This window comes from Mesoplodon densirostris, chromosome 6, assembly GCF_025265405.1.
Source record: "Mesoplodon densirostris isolate mMesDen1 chromosome 6, mMesDen1 primary haplotype, whole genome shotgun sequence".
Lineage (NCBI taxonomy): Eukaryota > Metazoa > Chordata > Mammalia > Artiodactyla > Ziphiidae > Mesoplodon > Mesoplodon densirostris.
The window spans coordinates 46980005-46995192 of NC_082666.1; the positions used below are offsets into that span (position 1 = coordinate 46980005).

Genomic DNA, 15188 nt, shown 5'->3' on the forward strand with positions numbered 1-15188 from the left:
AAAGAAATGCCATGCTCTTGAATGGAACCACTGAATATTTTAAAGATGTGCATTTGCCGAAAATTCTCTTATAGGTTTATCATAACCCATAATCAAAGTATAAATGATTTTTTAAATTTTATTTATTTATTTATTTTTGGCTGCATTGGGTTTTCATTGCTGCCCGCAGGCTTTCTCTAGTTGCGGCGAGTGGGAGCTACTCTTCATTGCGGTGCACGGGCTTCTCACTGCAGTGGCTTCTCTTGTTGCAGAGCATGGGTTCTAGGCGCGCGGGCTTCAGTAGTTGTGGCATGCAGGCTCAGTAGTTGTGGCTCGCAGGCTGTAGAGCGCAGGCTCAGTAGTTGTGGTACATGGGTTTAGTTGCTCCGCGGCATGTGGGATCTTCCTGGACCAGGGCTCAAACCCGTGTCCCCTGCATTGGCAGGCAGATTCTTAACCACTGCGCCACCAGGGAAGCCCTAAATGATATTTTAACTTGATAAAATGGTTCCTGAGTTTATACAGAAGAATAAATAAATGAAAATAGCTATGACATTTCTGAAAAAATAACTCATGAATGGGTATTACCCTACCCAATACTAAAGTACAAATCACCATCATTAACATTTTCATGGTTTTAGCAAAAGACTAGCCTAACAGATGAGGCTAACAAGAAGGAGCATTAAAACTATGCCAGGCAGCCCTGAGCAATTATTAACTCATCTTACCTCCCAACAGCCCACAAAGTAAATGCTATTATTATTCCCATTTTGTATAATAATTGAGGAAACTGAGGCACTTGCCCCAAATCACACAGCTGCTAAGTGGTAGGAACAGGATTTGCACCTAGGCTATCTGGTTCCACCTGGAACACTTGATAAAAGAGAGGCAGCACCACAAACCACTGGGACAGAGCAGATCCTTCTACAGCTGATACTGTGGAAATCACCATGTTCTTTCTTCCTTTATGATGTTTCAAGTTTTCTTCTTTTATCATATCCTTCTGTTTAGAGAACTTCCTTTTGCTCTTCTTTTAGGGAAGGTCTACTGGTGAACAAATTCTTTTAGTTTCCCTTCATCTGAGAATGTCTTGATTTCCTCTTTATTTTTGAAGGATATATTGCTGGACAGAGGCGTCTGCGTTGACAGGTTTTTCTTTCAGCATTTGAAAAGTACTGTGTCACCTTCTTCTGCTCTCCCATAGTGTCTGCTGAGAAATCTGGTGTCATCCAGATTGTTTTTCCCCTATAGGTAAGGTGTCAGTTTTTTTCTGGCTGCTTTCAAGATTCTTTCCTATGTCTTTAGTTTTCTGAAGTTTAATTATAATGTGTCTTGTTGTGGTTTCTTTGGGTTTATCCTATTTGGATTTGTCCAGAATCTTGTATCTGTAGGTTTATGTTACATTATGTTAAATTTGGGAAATGTTCCATCATTATTTCTTCCAGTACTTTTTAAGCTCTGCTCTTTCCCCTCTCCTTCCAGGACCCCAGTGTCATAAATGTTAGATATTTTTAAATGGTCCTAAAGGTCCCTGAGTCTCTGTTTATTTATTTATTTATTCATTTATTTCGGTCTATTTTCTTTCTGTTGTTTACATTGGGTCATTTCTATTGTTCTGTCTTCCAGTTCACTGATTCTTTCCTTTTTCCTCTGCATTCTGCTGTTGAGCCCATCCACTAATCTTTTTATTTTGGTTGTTGTATCTTTTAGTTCTAAAATTTCCATCTTGTTCTTCTTTATGTCTTCCGTTTCTTTGTTGAGCCTCTATATCTGTTCATGTTTCAAGAGTGTTTGGGATGACTCATTGAAGCATTTTTATTATTGCTACTTTAAAATCTTTGTCAGACAATTCTCACATCTCTGTCATCTCCATGTTGGCATCAATTGGTTGTCTTTTTTTTCATTCAGTTTGAGATCTTTCTGGTTTTTGGTGTGAAGAGTGATTTTTAATCAAAACCCAGAGATTTTCATACTATATGATGAGACTTGGGATCTTATTTAACCTTCTGTGTCAGCTGGCTTTCTGATATCATTCTGGCAGGGGAGATGGGGGACATTGTTTCATCACTGTCAGGTAAAGGTAGAAGTCTTGGTTTCCTACTCAGCCTCTGTTGATACCAGCAAGGGGAAGCTCCTTGTTACTGCTGTGTGGGGATGGGAGTTCTGGCCCCCCATGTGGTCTCCAGGGACACCACAGGTGAGGGGGGCTACCATTTGGCAGGACTGAAAATCCTGGCTTTCTCTGACACCAGCAGGTGGGAGTGTTGAGGTGCTTTGTAACAGCCCTGCAGAGTGGAAATCTAGGTTCCACACTTAGCCTCAGGGTTCAGGGTTTTTTTTTGTTGTTGTTATTGTTGTTGCTGTTTTTTCCTGTGGTGTTTGGTAGAACAGCTGTTGTCTGAAAGTTTTCTGTCTTGCTGGCTGCCCCTGTCCTGGTGGCTGCCCCTGTCCTGGTCTTTTGGCTAGAGAGATAGGGTTTTGTTGAGATTTCTTTGTCTGTCCCCATAGTCATTTCTGGTCGCCAGCTTCTTCAGCTCCATGTCTGGGATATAAGAGGCAAAACGAAAACTCAGGAAACTCACTACCATGTTGTTTCTAGGGTCCCAAGGTTCCTAGCTAGTCTGCCCTCCTCTCTTCACCCTACAGAACCTTATGTTTATTTTATATATAATGTCCAGGGTTCTTAGCTGTACTTAGCCAAGGCCTAAATTTTGAGATAGAATGTGGTCATCCTATACAGACATTTAATTTTACTGAAATTCAACAATACTCTCTGTGGTTGGAAAGGAAGAGAGAAAAAAGATTTTAGGCAGTGAGGGACTCTTCTGCCTACTGTTCCATTTAGTGGGTTTATGCCTTGAGAGTGGGTGTAATTATTCCTGAAACAGTTAATGCATATCATATGTCTGTTTGTGAAGGCTTTTTATTTTTTTATTTTTTAAAAGATTTAATTTAATTTTATTTTTGGCTGTGTTGGGTCTTCGCTGCTATGCATGGGCTTTCTCTAGTTGTGGTGAGCGGGGGCTACTCTTTGTTGCAGTGCACAGGCTTCTCATTGCGGTGGCTTCTCTTGTTGTGGAGCGTGGGCTCTAGGCGTGCGGGCTTCAGTAGTTGTAGCACACGGGCTTCAGTAGTTGTGGCACGCGGGCTCAGTAGTTGTGGTGCACGGGCTTAGTTGCTCCGCTGCATGTGGGATCTTCTCGGACCAGGAATCGAACCCGTGTCCCCTGCGTTGCAGGCAGATTATTATCCACTGTGCCGCCAGGGAAGTCCCTGTGAAGGATTTTTAAAGTTTTACCAACTACTAAAGTAGAAAGCATGGTTCACATCACTATTTTATGGACATCTTTAGTGCTTTTATGGGCATCTTTGATGAAGATATTAAAAGACTAATTGGAGACCACAATTAAACATTAACTAACAAAGAATTCTCCTATTAGGAGAATCAATAAAATTACCTATGAGATTTTTATGAACAAAGCCAGGTACTGTATGTTCATGGAAGTTGTATAGGAATGAATGATTATGTACATATATATGTATGTGTATATATATCCTAGTTATACTCAAATTACATATTTGAGGAGGTTCTTTTTTTTGTTTGTTTTGGTTTTTTGCATCTAGGTTTGCCAGATACAGATTCATGAAAAATTCATCAGGGATAATCAAGGAAAAGCAAAACCTGTGCTTGATAAGGAAAATAAAAAACTGCTCTGCAGAAAGTGCAAAACCTTTGCATGTTATACAGCTGATATGAGTGATGGAGGTAGGCAGTCTTTTTAACAAATAGCACTGGGTCATTTTTTAGCACTCATTAAAGCTTATTATCTATCAGTGAGATATTTATAGTAAGAATATTATTATTCTGTTGTTATCATGGCCATGGTCCATGTATTTTTAAAAGGCTAAAAAGTTTAAAAGAAACCCTTGATGTTCAGCAATAAAGAAATAGCTTAAAAATTGCTGCACAGCTACTTAATTATATATTATGTAGCCATTACAAAGAATGGTTATGCTAAATGCACCATGGTATCCTGGATTAGATCCTAGAACAGATGAAGAATATTATTAGAAAAAGTGGTAAAACCTGTAGTTCAGTGTAAATCTGAAATTACTCCAAAATAAAGTTTATTAAACAAAATGATTAGGAAGCTTATATAGTATAATGAAAAACTTCTTACAAACTAATGGTAAAGTGGGAAAATTAATGAGGATAGAAAGTAGTAAATATGCTATGATCATAGCAGTGCAAAATAATAGCAGCAATACCACCATCACCACCACCAAAAAATCACTTATGTTTGTACAAAAAAAGGCTAGAGGAAGTATACTAAAATGTATTAATATTTTGCAGTGAGACACCATGATTTTTTCTCTTTCTACTATTTTATGTTTTCTAAACTTTCTTTTGGGGATATGGATCACTTTTACAATGGAAGCAAAATCTCCTTATTTTAAAAACATGACATCTGCAGGTTAGCTTTCTAAAACTCTTAGATAAGGGTTAGAAAAATCTCCAAAGACAAAAACTGGATGTAACTATTGCTGCCAACTGGGGAGGGTGGAGGGCCTGGGCCGGGTCAGATGATGAGTTATTACTTTAGGGTTCTGTTTAGTCTTCAGAAAGCTGAGTCTCTTAATCAGTCCAACATTGGAGCAAGAAGCGTATTAGGGGTAATACTGGCAAGTTCCCATACCTTTCTGAGTCTTTTTCTTTAGCAGTAAAAGGAAGGTCCTTTCAACTCCAATTTGGGTGATCTTCTGTTGAAATGGCCCTTTTAGACTATGTTTTCCCGAGGGACTGGTATGTAGGGTCTGCGTTTGTTCTGTGCACTGTGGTGTTTGTTCAGGTTTATTCTAACGTTGACTGGGGGCGGGGCCAGTGGACACATTAGTCCCTGAGCCTCTTCAGATACACATTGACCCTTTGTTGTTGTTCTCTGTATCCTTTGGATTCTTCCTGTCAGGGCCTCTGGTGAACTCAGGCTTCACAGATCTTCAATAAATACCCCTTTGTCTCTGAATTAATAAGGAGTATCTATTTTGGGGAGCCGGGTTGCCTGGAAACTTCTTAGTCCTCCCCTTCATGAGGTGTCCCCTGTCCCCTCACTTGCACCTCCACCTCCACCTGTGTCACTGGGGTCAGGCTGCGTGGATTCTACTCTGGCCTTGAGGCAAATCCACATTTCCTTCTTACTCCATCTGTAAAAAAATTGGGATCCCGCCTTCTCGTCATCTCTGATTATTGTGGAGTTTTCTTTTTTTTAAATCACAATTATGTTCTGGTTCTAACGTTCTGTTTTGTATGCTATTCGATCCTTTCATCTGTAGGAATGCCATTTCACTATGGTTGGAGTCGCTTTCAGGGAGCATTTTGTGAGTAAGTTACACCCCAAACCAAAGAGCTTTGGGAGTTTTGAGAAGAGAGCAAAGATCTTCTGTGCCAGGGAGGACTGCAGCTATGACTGGGGAATCTATGTGAAGTATAAGGTATTTGAGATTATAGTTATAAAGACTGAAAGTTTTGTGGTGGAAGATGTTGCAACTGGAGCTCAGACACTGTATGCAAAGTGGAAGGACTTTCATTTTGAGAAGATCCCATTTGATGCTGCAGAAATGTCCACTTGAGCTCAGGACCTCAGTCTGCAGGGAATGGGTGACCTTGAGTGAAGAAGAAATTAGACCAGTGGGTGAATCACAAATCACTTGTACCACTGTCAAGATATTTTCCCTAAAGCTTGTACTGTACTGAGTATATATCACTTAACTTCTGTTGTTTTCAGCAGTTTGTACTGTATCACTTACATAAAACATCAGTGAATGAATCACAGCACTCAGTGAATCACTTTGTAGGTCAGTAGAGCTTGGGAAAAATGAAAAAGGCTTAACTTATTGCCCTTCTTCCCTTCAGAACCCACTGCCAGTGTGCACCACTAGCCACTCAGTACACATTGAGATAAATGAATGAGTGAATGGAATGTTGAAAGGTTTTCCATGCTTCCCTTTCTTTCCTTAACCTACTGTAAACTGGCTTTTGCCCTTAATAATCTACTGAAATTGTTTTTGTCAAGGTCACCAGCGACTCTGGTGGCCCAATCCACTGGGCACGTCTTAGTCCTTCCCTCTGTTTGACCTCTTTGCTGCTTTTGGCCCTGTTGAATACTCCTTTCTTGGAACTCCCTTTTGGCCACTAGCGCTTCTAACTCTACCCCAGTCTTTTCTATTGGCTCCTTTTTGCTGATCCTTTACACGTTGGTAATTCCAAAGGTTCAGTATATATACACATACATAGGCATAATAGTCACATACACTTGTGTTCTCTATGTGTGGCATCTGATCTTAAAATTCTACAGTGGACAATTTTTAGTAATGGGGGCATTTAAATAATACAGTACTCATTGAGAAGTTGATTTCTGTTCTTTTGGTTTACTGTACATCTTGACCGATTAATTTGTTTTCTTAACCTGTGCCATTGTTCCCTTCGAATGGTCATTTCAAGCCATTTTCCAGTAATAGTTGATGGTCAACATTTGGACTCTGTTCTCAGGTAGGTCCCTTGGATGATACTGAAGGGGCAGTTTAATTTGGCTGTCCTTTCTATTTCAAAACTTAGAATACATATCCAAATGGCATTCCTGTGTCATTTAACAAGGCTTGCTGATGCTCCAGAGCTTAGTTTGGGGTTTTCCAGACATGGAGACAACTATCTGAGTTTTACTGTCTCCATCCAGGCCAAGGTATTTTATGTTCCGCTCAGGATAGCCTCTATAGTAATTTAAGCATCTTCCTAAAACAGATTCAGATTAGTTGTTTGTAATTCACTAGGACCATCAATGGCTTAAACAAACCTCCAAACATCATAAAATGTTAATATGCTCAACATAAGGGGTCGCATAACTCTTTTCAGATAGCACCTATTTATATCTGAAGGCTTATTGGTGTCCAGGAGGCCACCCAGACCCCCAGATCAGTCCTGGACATCAGTGGGGTGACCTGCTGCAGCCACCTCTTCCTCGTTTTGATCTGACGAGAGTCAGAGAACTTGCCAGTTACATAACTTCTCCTAGGCTTAATTTTCTTCATCTATGAAACAAGGATAATACATACCTGTAAGGGTTAGTGGAGAGTTTTTAACTGAAATAACATATAAGTACTTGATATACAAAGTAGTTGTTTGATAATGGTTATTAATAGTATTCTTAGTAAGACAATAAAATGGGTTATTTAAGCCAACTTACTTGCTAATTTTTATTCATTTTCCATTTATATTTTATTAGAGTATTAACGTTCTGGTCACCAGTTTTAATATGGGCTTTGATCCCGCACCACCAAGCAATTCACCAACGGGGTGTCCTACCATTCAACTCAATTCTGCCACTATCTGCCTGGAGATGGCGTCAGATCCCTACAAGTTAAGGGCTCAGTCCTACAAAACTGCCCCGCCTCTTCCCTACTTCAGAAGCCAAATTGTTATTACCTGTGCCTCTGACCAATTGAACACAGATGAGAGGTTACAGCAACCTCCTCTGTGGGCTTAATTTGCTAGAGAGGCTCACAGAACTCAGAGAAACCTTTTACTTACTAGATCATCGGTTTATTATAAAAGGAAGTAACTCAGGAGCAGCCAGATGAAAGAGATGCATAGGGTAAGGTTTGGGGAAGGGGCTCAGAGTTTCTGTGTCTTCTCCTAATCTCTACGTGTTCACAAACCTGGAAGCTCTTTGAACCTTGTCCTTTGGGTTTAATGGAGGTTTTATTACGTAAGCATGATTGATTAAATCATTGGCCATTGGTCATTTATTCAACCTCCAGCCCCTCTCCCCTCCCCTGAGGTCAGGGGATGGGACTGAAAGGTCTAACCCTCTAATTACGTGGTTGGTTTTCCGGTAACCAGCCCCCATCCTTAGGGGTGGTCCAAAAGTCAGTCGTTAACATAACAAGAGACACCTTTGTTGCTCTTATCATGAAATTCCAAGGGTTTTAGTAGCTCTGTGCTAGAAACTAGGGACAAAGACCAAATATATATTTCTTATAAATCCCAATCTAACAAGTATCTCTTTGTATATGTGATTGCCCTTTTTGGATGCTGCTATTTAAGGACTCCAATAGGATGTATACAACATCTACTGGAAATCTATTTGAGAAAAGTTCTTGTAAGTATCTAAATAATTCAATTTGGATGAAGGTGAATAGTACAGCCAACAGAAGAATGCAGTCTAAAGCTGAAACAAGAAAAATAATTTCCTTGTTTGACTTTAGCCTGGAGTCAAGCCATTGCAGGCATAGAGCATGGAAGAGAGTAGGCATTTGGTTAATATTTATTGAATGAAAGAAACCAGTAGGTAGGGTTTTAAGAATTGCGCACTCTTAACTGATGTCCAAATGCTGGTCGTTGGATTTCTAGGTCAAAGGCTGCATTTCAGAACCAGCTGGGGAGTCTTTTTCATGGCACATGCCCAGCCCCCTTAGAACATCCTGCCAGGGTGTGTCTAGCCACGTGTTGTACGTTTTGAAGTTCCTCAGGTGGTTCTGATATAATCTGATAACAACCACTTGATCTTGTTAACTCTGTGGTCCCCACCAGTGCTCACCTTGTGATATTTTCACCTGAAATGAAAAGTCACTTTCAGTCAAATGCCTGATTGTGTCACAAGGCCAGTAAACTGATTTCCACCCTTAAAACTGACATTATTACTTGAATTTAAAAACAAGCCATCAGGTCAGTTTTTCCTCAAGTGCGTCTTGTGAAACCCAAGTGCTGTGAGATGCTCTGAAGAAAGCAGTTCTGTGGGCAGATAGGATTCTATATTGTCTGCTGCCCCCTCTCCCCTCAAATGAGCGATTTCCAGTACACACTGCCATTGTGTGTCCTATGTCAATTCTGTGGTAATAAGGCCCGTTTAACCCAGTGGTTCCCAGATACCCTGACCCTGGACACTTTTTATTCATGGGACGTTGTTAACATCCTGTAGAAGCACAGTAGCAGATACTCAGCCCTGATGCTGACTAGACAACCAGAACCAAATTGGAGTATTAATTTCAGGATCATACCAGTAACTCTGTTTTATTATATTATGTAATAAAACTATAAACGCCACTCAACAAATCTGTATTTAAAAAGTAGATCTCAGTTTTGGGGATGCAAATTATTAAACCTGTTAAAAATATCAGCTGTAATTATATAATCTTTGTGCACAATGATTAGGCTGTCTGGGTGAACAAAAACTACTTGGATGTTAAATTCTGTTTGTGGTCGTGACATTTAACAACTTCCAAAGAAGGCAGCCAGTGGAACCTTGGCTCCTGTTTTTCAGAAGCAGCTCTCCATTGCTCCTCATAACCTGCAGGGTGCGCCACGCTGTCCTAACTCAACCCTGAAAGGCCAACTGTGCCAAAAATAAGGTTCTTCATTTAGGTGACTAGCAAACTTCCAGTGTGTTTAGCCTAGGGAATACTGGGAGACAAATCTCTACGACCACAAATTATTAACTGTGACCCCAGAGCTGCCGGTGGCCATATCCCTCGGCACACAGCCTGCCCCAGAAAGAGGCCATCACAAATGAAGGGCGAGAGCGGAAACGATAGGGAAGGAACCTGTCTGAGTCATAGATCCAATCAAGCCTGCCGCCATGGCCACCCATGTTCTTCAAGTTCTTTGAGCCAATTTTTTTTTTTTTTTTTTTTTTTTTGCTTTAGGCTGTTTGAATTGTGCTAACACAACTAAGAGTCATGACTAATATATCCTTCCCCTAGATTATTCTCCACTTACACGAAGGCTGTACCATAGCCAGACACGTGTGCTTATTTGCTGCATTAAAAGTTGGTCAGTGAACTCACTGTGCACACCAAGGAGCGCTTGTTTCCCTAGGAGGGATCAGGCAGGGATGGATTTAGAAAACTAAGAACAAAGGAGATGGGAACCCCATAGAGAGGAAGGAGGGGCTGGGACTAGCATAGAGCAGCACACTTCTAATCTGGAGAGTAAGCAGCCCAGTGCCTTCTTGAGAAACCAGGTAAAAGGGGTTTATTTGTTCAGCCTTGTGGAGAGCAAGGATGGGACACTGGCTGAGACATTTTATTAATGAACAAGATAGTGTGTTTGGAGGTAGAGGATGGGAGTCCAGAAGTGATGGGACCCCATTCCAGAAGTCATAGCTGCAGGAATCTGTTTCCCCATAAGCACTGATTGTGGGGAACCAGGCTGCTCCCACGCTCCGCAATGGAGGGCTAAGGGGTAGACGTCTGTTTTCTCAGCCCTTCTTAGTGTTTTTACGCTAGGACTGATCTTAATTTGAGGGTCACAGGCTTTTCTTGTGCAACAGGGTTCTGTTTGTAATTTTTATTCATGAACAGAAGCTAGATCCCAGGATGTCAGAGGCAAGGACACTCAATAACCTGCCTTGTCCGTCATCTGGGAAGAGGTGGAGGCAGGATTTGATCCTAGGTGTTACGTTGACCAGCGCACAAACCCTGAGTGCTAAAGTTGAGACTTAAAATTCCTTACAAGAAGATTAATTTGTAAGCTGTTAAGGTGCCCTGTTATGGACTGAATGTTTGTTGTCCCCCCAAAATTCATATGTCGAAGCCCTCCCCGACACTGACTCTGGAGATGGAACCTCTAGGGAAGTAATTAAGGTTAAAAAAAGGTCACGAGAGTAGGGCCCTTGTAAGAAGAAGACACCAGAGAGCTCATTCATTCGTGCTTTCTCTCCGTGCGCACGCACTAAGGGAAGGCCATGTGAGGACACAGTAGGGAAGGCCATGTGAGGACACAGTGAGAAGGTAGCTGGCTGTAAGCCAGGAAGAGAGAGAGCTCTCACCAGAAAATGAATTTGCTGGAAACTCGATCTTGGACTTCTAGACGCCAGACTGTGAGAAAATAAATTTTTGATGTTTGAGCCACTCAGTCTATGATATTTCATGGCAGCTGGAGTAGCTTAAGACATGTGCCCTGAAATGACTTCAGTGATGAAAATGAGCATACCCTAGATGAAAATAAAAAAATTATGATCCATTCACCAGACTAAATTATTGCTACTGCTACCAGGCTATTGCTACCTTCTTGTCTGCTCCCAAATGAGGTTCAACACAGCCATTTAACCTGCATATTACTGACGTGGTTACAAAAAGAGAACCCGAAGGTCATCCAGGCTTCAGGGTCCTGCAGTCTGAGATGTGCTCTGCTCTACATATCCCCAAACAAGGGCCACACACACAGCAGAATTCAGTATCAAAGTCAAAAAGGTTTCCTTGAAAATAGATTTAATCGTATTCAAATTAAAAATGTTCTGCATCTCTCTCTCCAAAACCACATCTAAAGTTCTCTCGATACATGAAAAATTTTCTGGGGAAAATATTTGAATATAGTAAAAGAAACCTCCATATTTCTTCAGTGTTGACCTATCAAAAGGTACATAATCAAAAAGTTTCAACCTCTGAGCCATCCACCAGGTGTTTGGATCATTCACTCTGGAGGAAAAGGCGGGGCGAGGAGATCACAGTCACGGCTAGGATTTGAAGTGTGAAAAAGTTCTTCTCTGCCTTGTCAGTTAACATTGGGACGGTATGCAGAAGCAAAGGACTCTCAAGGGAAAGGTTTCATTGAGCAGAGGGTAACAGAGGAACCAAAAATCGGACAGGAGACATTTGTGTTCAGCTGAACAGTACAGGCTAAGAGTGAAAAATCAACATATTCTGTGATCAGTAACTGTAAAGGGCTCAGCTCTCCCTTCCTGGCACAACTGACAATCCCACCATTCTAAGCTTCCAAATTCTAGAAAAAGATAAAAAGATTAACAAAAATAGAGCATGTAGACACTGCTGATTTTGTGTGCAGAGCATCGGCACCGGAACCTTAGGGCGCCCTGGGCAGGAAGCGCCCCTGCGAGGAGGGGAGGGGAGGGGTAAAGGAGGGGAGGGGAGGGGAAGGGAGGGGAGGGGAGGGGAAGGGAGGGGAGGGGAGGGGAGGGGAAGGGAGGGGAGGGGAGGGGAGGGGAGGGGAGGGGAGGGGAAGGGGAGGGGAAGGGAGGGGAGGGGAGGGGAGGGGGAGGGGAGGGGAGGGGAGGGGGAGGGGAGGGGAAGGGGAGGGAAAGGGAAGGGAAGGGAAGGGAAGGGAAAGTCTGGGGTGGAGAGACTGCCATGCCAGGGCCTGCGGGCTGCAGGCACTGGGCTTCCTTCCCCGCTGCGGCCAGGATGCCCATCTCCGAGGAAACCAGGGCCTACTTGGCCATCTTGCGAATCATGTAGTTGAGGATGCCCCCGTTGTGGAAATAAGTGAGCTCCACGTCGGTATCAAACCTCATGACAGCCTGGAAGGTCTTGCCGGTATCCAGCTGGGAGGACGAAGAAGCAGAGAAGAATCGCTGAGGGAGGAGGCAAGCCAGCCCTTTCCAGAGGCATCCTGCCCGGCCTGCCCTCAAGCTGCCCCTCCAAGTGTGGTCCACACCCCGGCAGTGCCGGGAACAGGCGCACGCTGGCCCCAGCCCAGACGTGCTGAGCAGTAAGTTGCGTTTTATTTAACAAGATCCCCAGTGTACTGATCTACACGGTAAAGCAAGCACTGCAGAGAGTAAGTGATGGAAGTGAGAGACACCTGAGAAAGAAATAGCCTCTCAGGGCAGTAGCTAGTAGTGGCGTTTGGGATATTTTTTAAACTTCCTCCAGGGACTGCCCGAGGATGGAAGTGTCGGCAGTCAGCAGATGTTTCGTTAAGGTTGTCCCTTAGGCACTGGCCCAGCTGCTCACCCTGGGACATAGCTCAGCAGCTTAGTCTGCCTGGGCAGCTAGGTCACCCTGGGACCTTGGTGCTGGTTCTTAATCCTTACCTCATCTAGGGCACTTTTTTTCACCTTTGGGCTAATCAAAGTCGGCCGCCTGGGGCTGAGGCTCAGGGATGGGGGTGAGTGTCTGTTCACAGGTTTATAATAAAAAGGTGTTTTTTTTTTTTTTTTTCCGGCACGCGGGCCCCTCACTGCTGCGGCCTCTCCCGCCGTGGAGCACAGGCTCCAAACGCGCAGGCTCAGCGGCCATGGCTCACGGGCCCAGCCGCTTTGCGGCACGTGGGATCCTCCCAGACCGGGGCAGGACCCCGTGTCCGCAGGCGGACTCTCAACCACTGCGCCACCAGGGAAGCCCTAAAAAAGTGTTTGTTTGTTGTTTTTTTTTTGCGTTACGCGGGCCTCTCACTGCTGTGGCCTCTCCCGCCGCGGAGCACAGGCTCCAAACGCGCAGGCTCAGCGGCCATGGCTCACGGGCCCAGCCGCTTTGCGGCACGTGGGATCCTCCCAGACCGGGGCAGGACCCCGTGTCCGCAGGCGGACTCTCAACCACTGCGCCACCAGGGAAGCCCTAAAAAAGTGTTTGTTTGTTGTTTTTTTTTTGCGTTACGCGGGCCTCTCACTGCTGTGGCCTCTCCCGCCGCGGAGCACAGGCTCCAGACACGCAGGCTCAGCGGCCATGGCTCACGGGCCCAGCCGCTCCGCGTCATGTGGGATCCTCCCGGACCGGGGCATGAACCCGCGTCCCCTGTACCGGCAGGCGGACCCCCCAACCACTGCGCCACCAGGGAAGCCCTAAAAAGGTGTTTTTAAGGTAATGTGAAAATGCCCTATCGCTGAGCTTTCGTTACCGTTCTCTGGGCTGAGATTGGGAGGAACAGGAGGCCGTGGGGCTGGCGGGTTTGGGAGGAAGGATGGAACTGATAACTCTCTGAGTAAACAGAATAAATAATAAACCGACATAGTGTGGCATCACTGTGCTGGCAGGTCAGAAAGGTGCTAGTAGAACTCCTAAGTCCAAAGCACGTCTACTGAGGGATTTATTTTTCCTTCCAAATCCCACTGACTTCCTTCTAACAAGGTTTATGATGAACACAGGGCCTTTGAGCTGGGCCTGGCATGGAAAGGCGCCGACTTACCTTGACCTGGACTTTCATTCGTGGTTTGAGGGTTTCTGGAATGCTGATAGTGTATCGTTCCCGCCCTGTGAGTCCTAGGGTGTCTGCATTCTCCCTGGGGAGATACTCGAGGGGGATCACCCCCATCCCGACCAAGTTACTTCGGTGAATACGCTCGTAACTCTCAGCCAGGACAGCTCTGATTCCCTGATGAGCCAACAGAGTAGTTTGGACAGTTTTTCTTTAGTTACCTAGACACTTTACAAAGGCTTTGTAAGTCAAAACTCTTCTCACACCTAAATTCTTCATAAGTACCAATTAATCGTTTACATAAAATGTTGCCCCCTAGTTATAAATAACACAGTAGCCAGGCATAACTGATTGCCTACACTGTGTAGGCAGCATGTAGGCGCTGAAATGAACTTTCCTCCCACCCTCCCCCAACCCTCGATGTAGACGCTATTATTGTGCCCCTGTACCCTAGTAGTCAGTGGTTTACCCAATATCTGTCTAACCACACACTTAGCCACTGTGTGATACAATATTTCTCAGCAAACTTCCACTGTATCTGGAAACCTCAGCACAAAGAAACATAAAGAAAATTTATTTTTCCCCTTGAATTTTGCTATTATTGTAGGTGCATCAGCAGACACCGAAGATTTAATAAAAACACAACTTTCAGAACATACTACAGAGAAAGTAAATGATTATCTACTGTGTGCTGCTTTCATACTTCCTGTTTCAGGGATCAAATTACATTGAATATAATCTTGATATAAAGCTTCCTATAAAGTACATTTTACTGGTAATCTATAACTGGCAATGTACAGCAATGATCAATAAACCAGGATACTTGATTAACTAGAATATCCCATCCTTAAATATTAGTTAACTGTAATATAATAGTAAGATACCCCTAAAAGGTCTCAATAGCTAGGGTACACTTTTAAGATCCTCTGAATCAGGGTTACTCAGGAAGCTTGTTAAAAATGTAGATTCTTGAGTCACAGATGTAGAAAACAAACTTATGGTTACCAAGGGGGAAGGGAGGGCAATAAACTGGGAGATTGGGATTGACATATACACACTACTATATATAAAATAGATAACTAATAAGAACCTACTGTATAGCACGGGGAACTCTACTCAATACTCTGTAATGACCTATATGGGAACAGAATCTTAGAGTTATACATATGTATATGTATAACTGATTAATTTTGCTGTACAGCCGAAACTGACACAACATTGTAAATCTACTATATTCCAATAAAAATTAATTTTAAAAAAATGTAGATTCACGGGTACTACCCCA

At 43.3% G+C, this 15188-nt stretch overlaps 2 protein-coding genes across 2 annotated transcripts in view; one reads left to right on the top strand and one right to left on the bottom strand.

Moving 5' to 3' along the window:
• RIGI (RNA sensor RIG-I) overlaps positions 1–5732 on the top strand; it is a 31764-nt gene extending 26032 nt beyond the window's left edge. The window contains 3 exon segments of the mRNA XM_060100481.1: positions 3604–3745; positions 4762–4829; positions 5311–5732. Coding sequence (XP_059956464.1) covers positions 3604–3745; positions 4762–4829; positions 5311–5649 — 549 coding nt within the window. The 3' untranslated portion in view covers positions 5650–5732.
• Positions 5733–11993: 6261 nt separating this feature from the next.
• Positions 11994–15188, bottom strand: part of ACO1 (aconitase 1) — a 59704-nt gene continuing 56509 nt past the window's right edge. Inside the window, exons 20-21 of the mRNA XM_060101886.1 lie at positions 13895–14080; positions 11994–12311 (exon numbers count right to left, since the gene is read on the bottom strand). Of these exons, the coding sequence (XP_059957869.1) occupies positions 12198–12311; positions 13895–14080 (300 nt within the window). The 3' untranslated portion in view covers positions 11994–12197. The remainder of the gene's footprint in view (positions 12312–13894; positions 14081–15188) is intronic.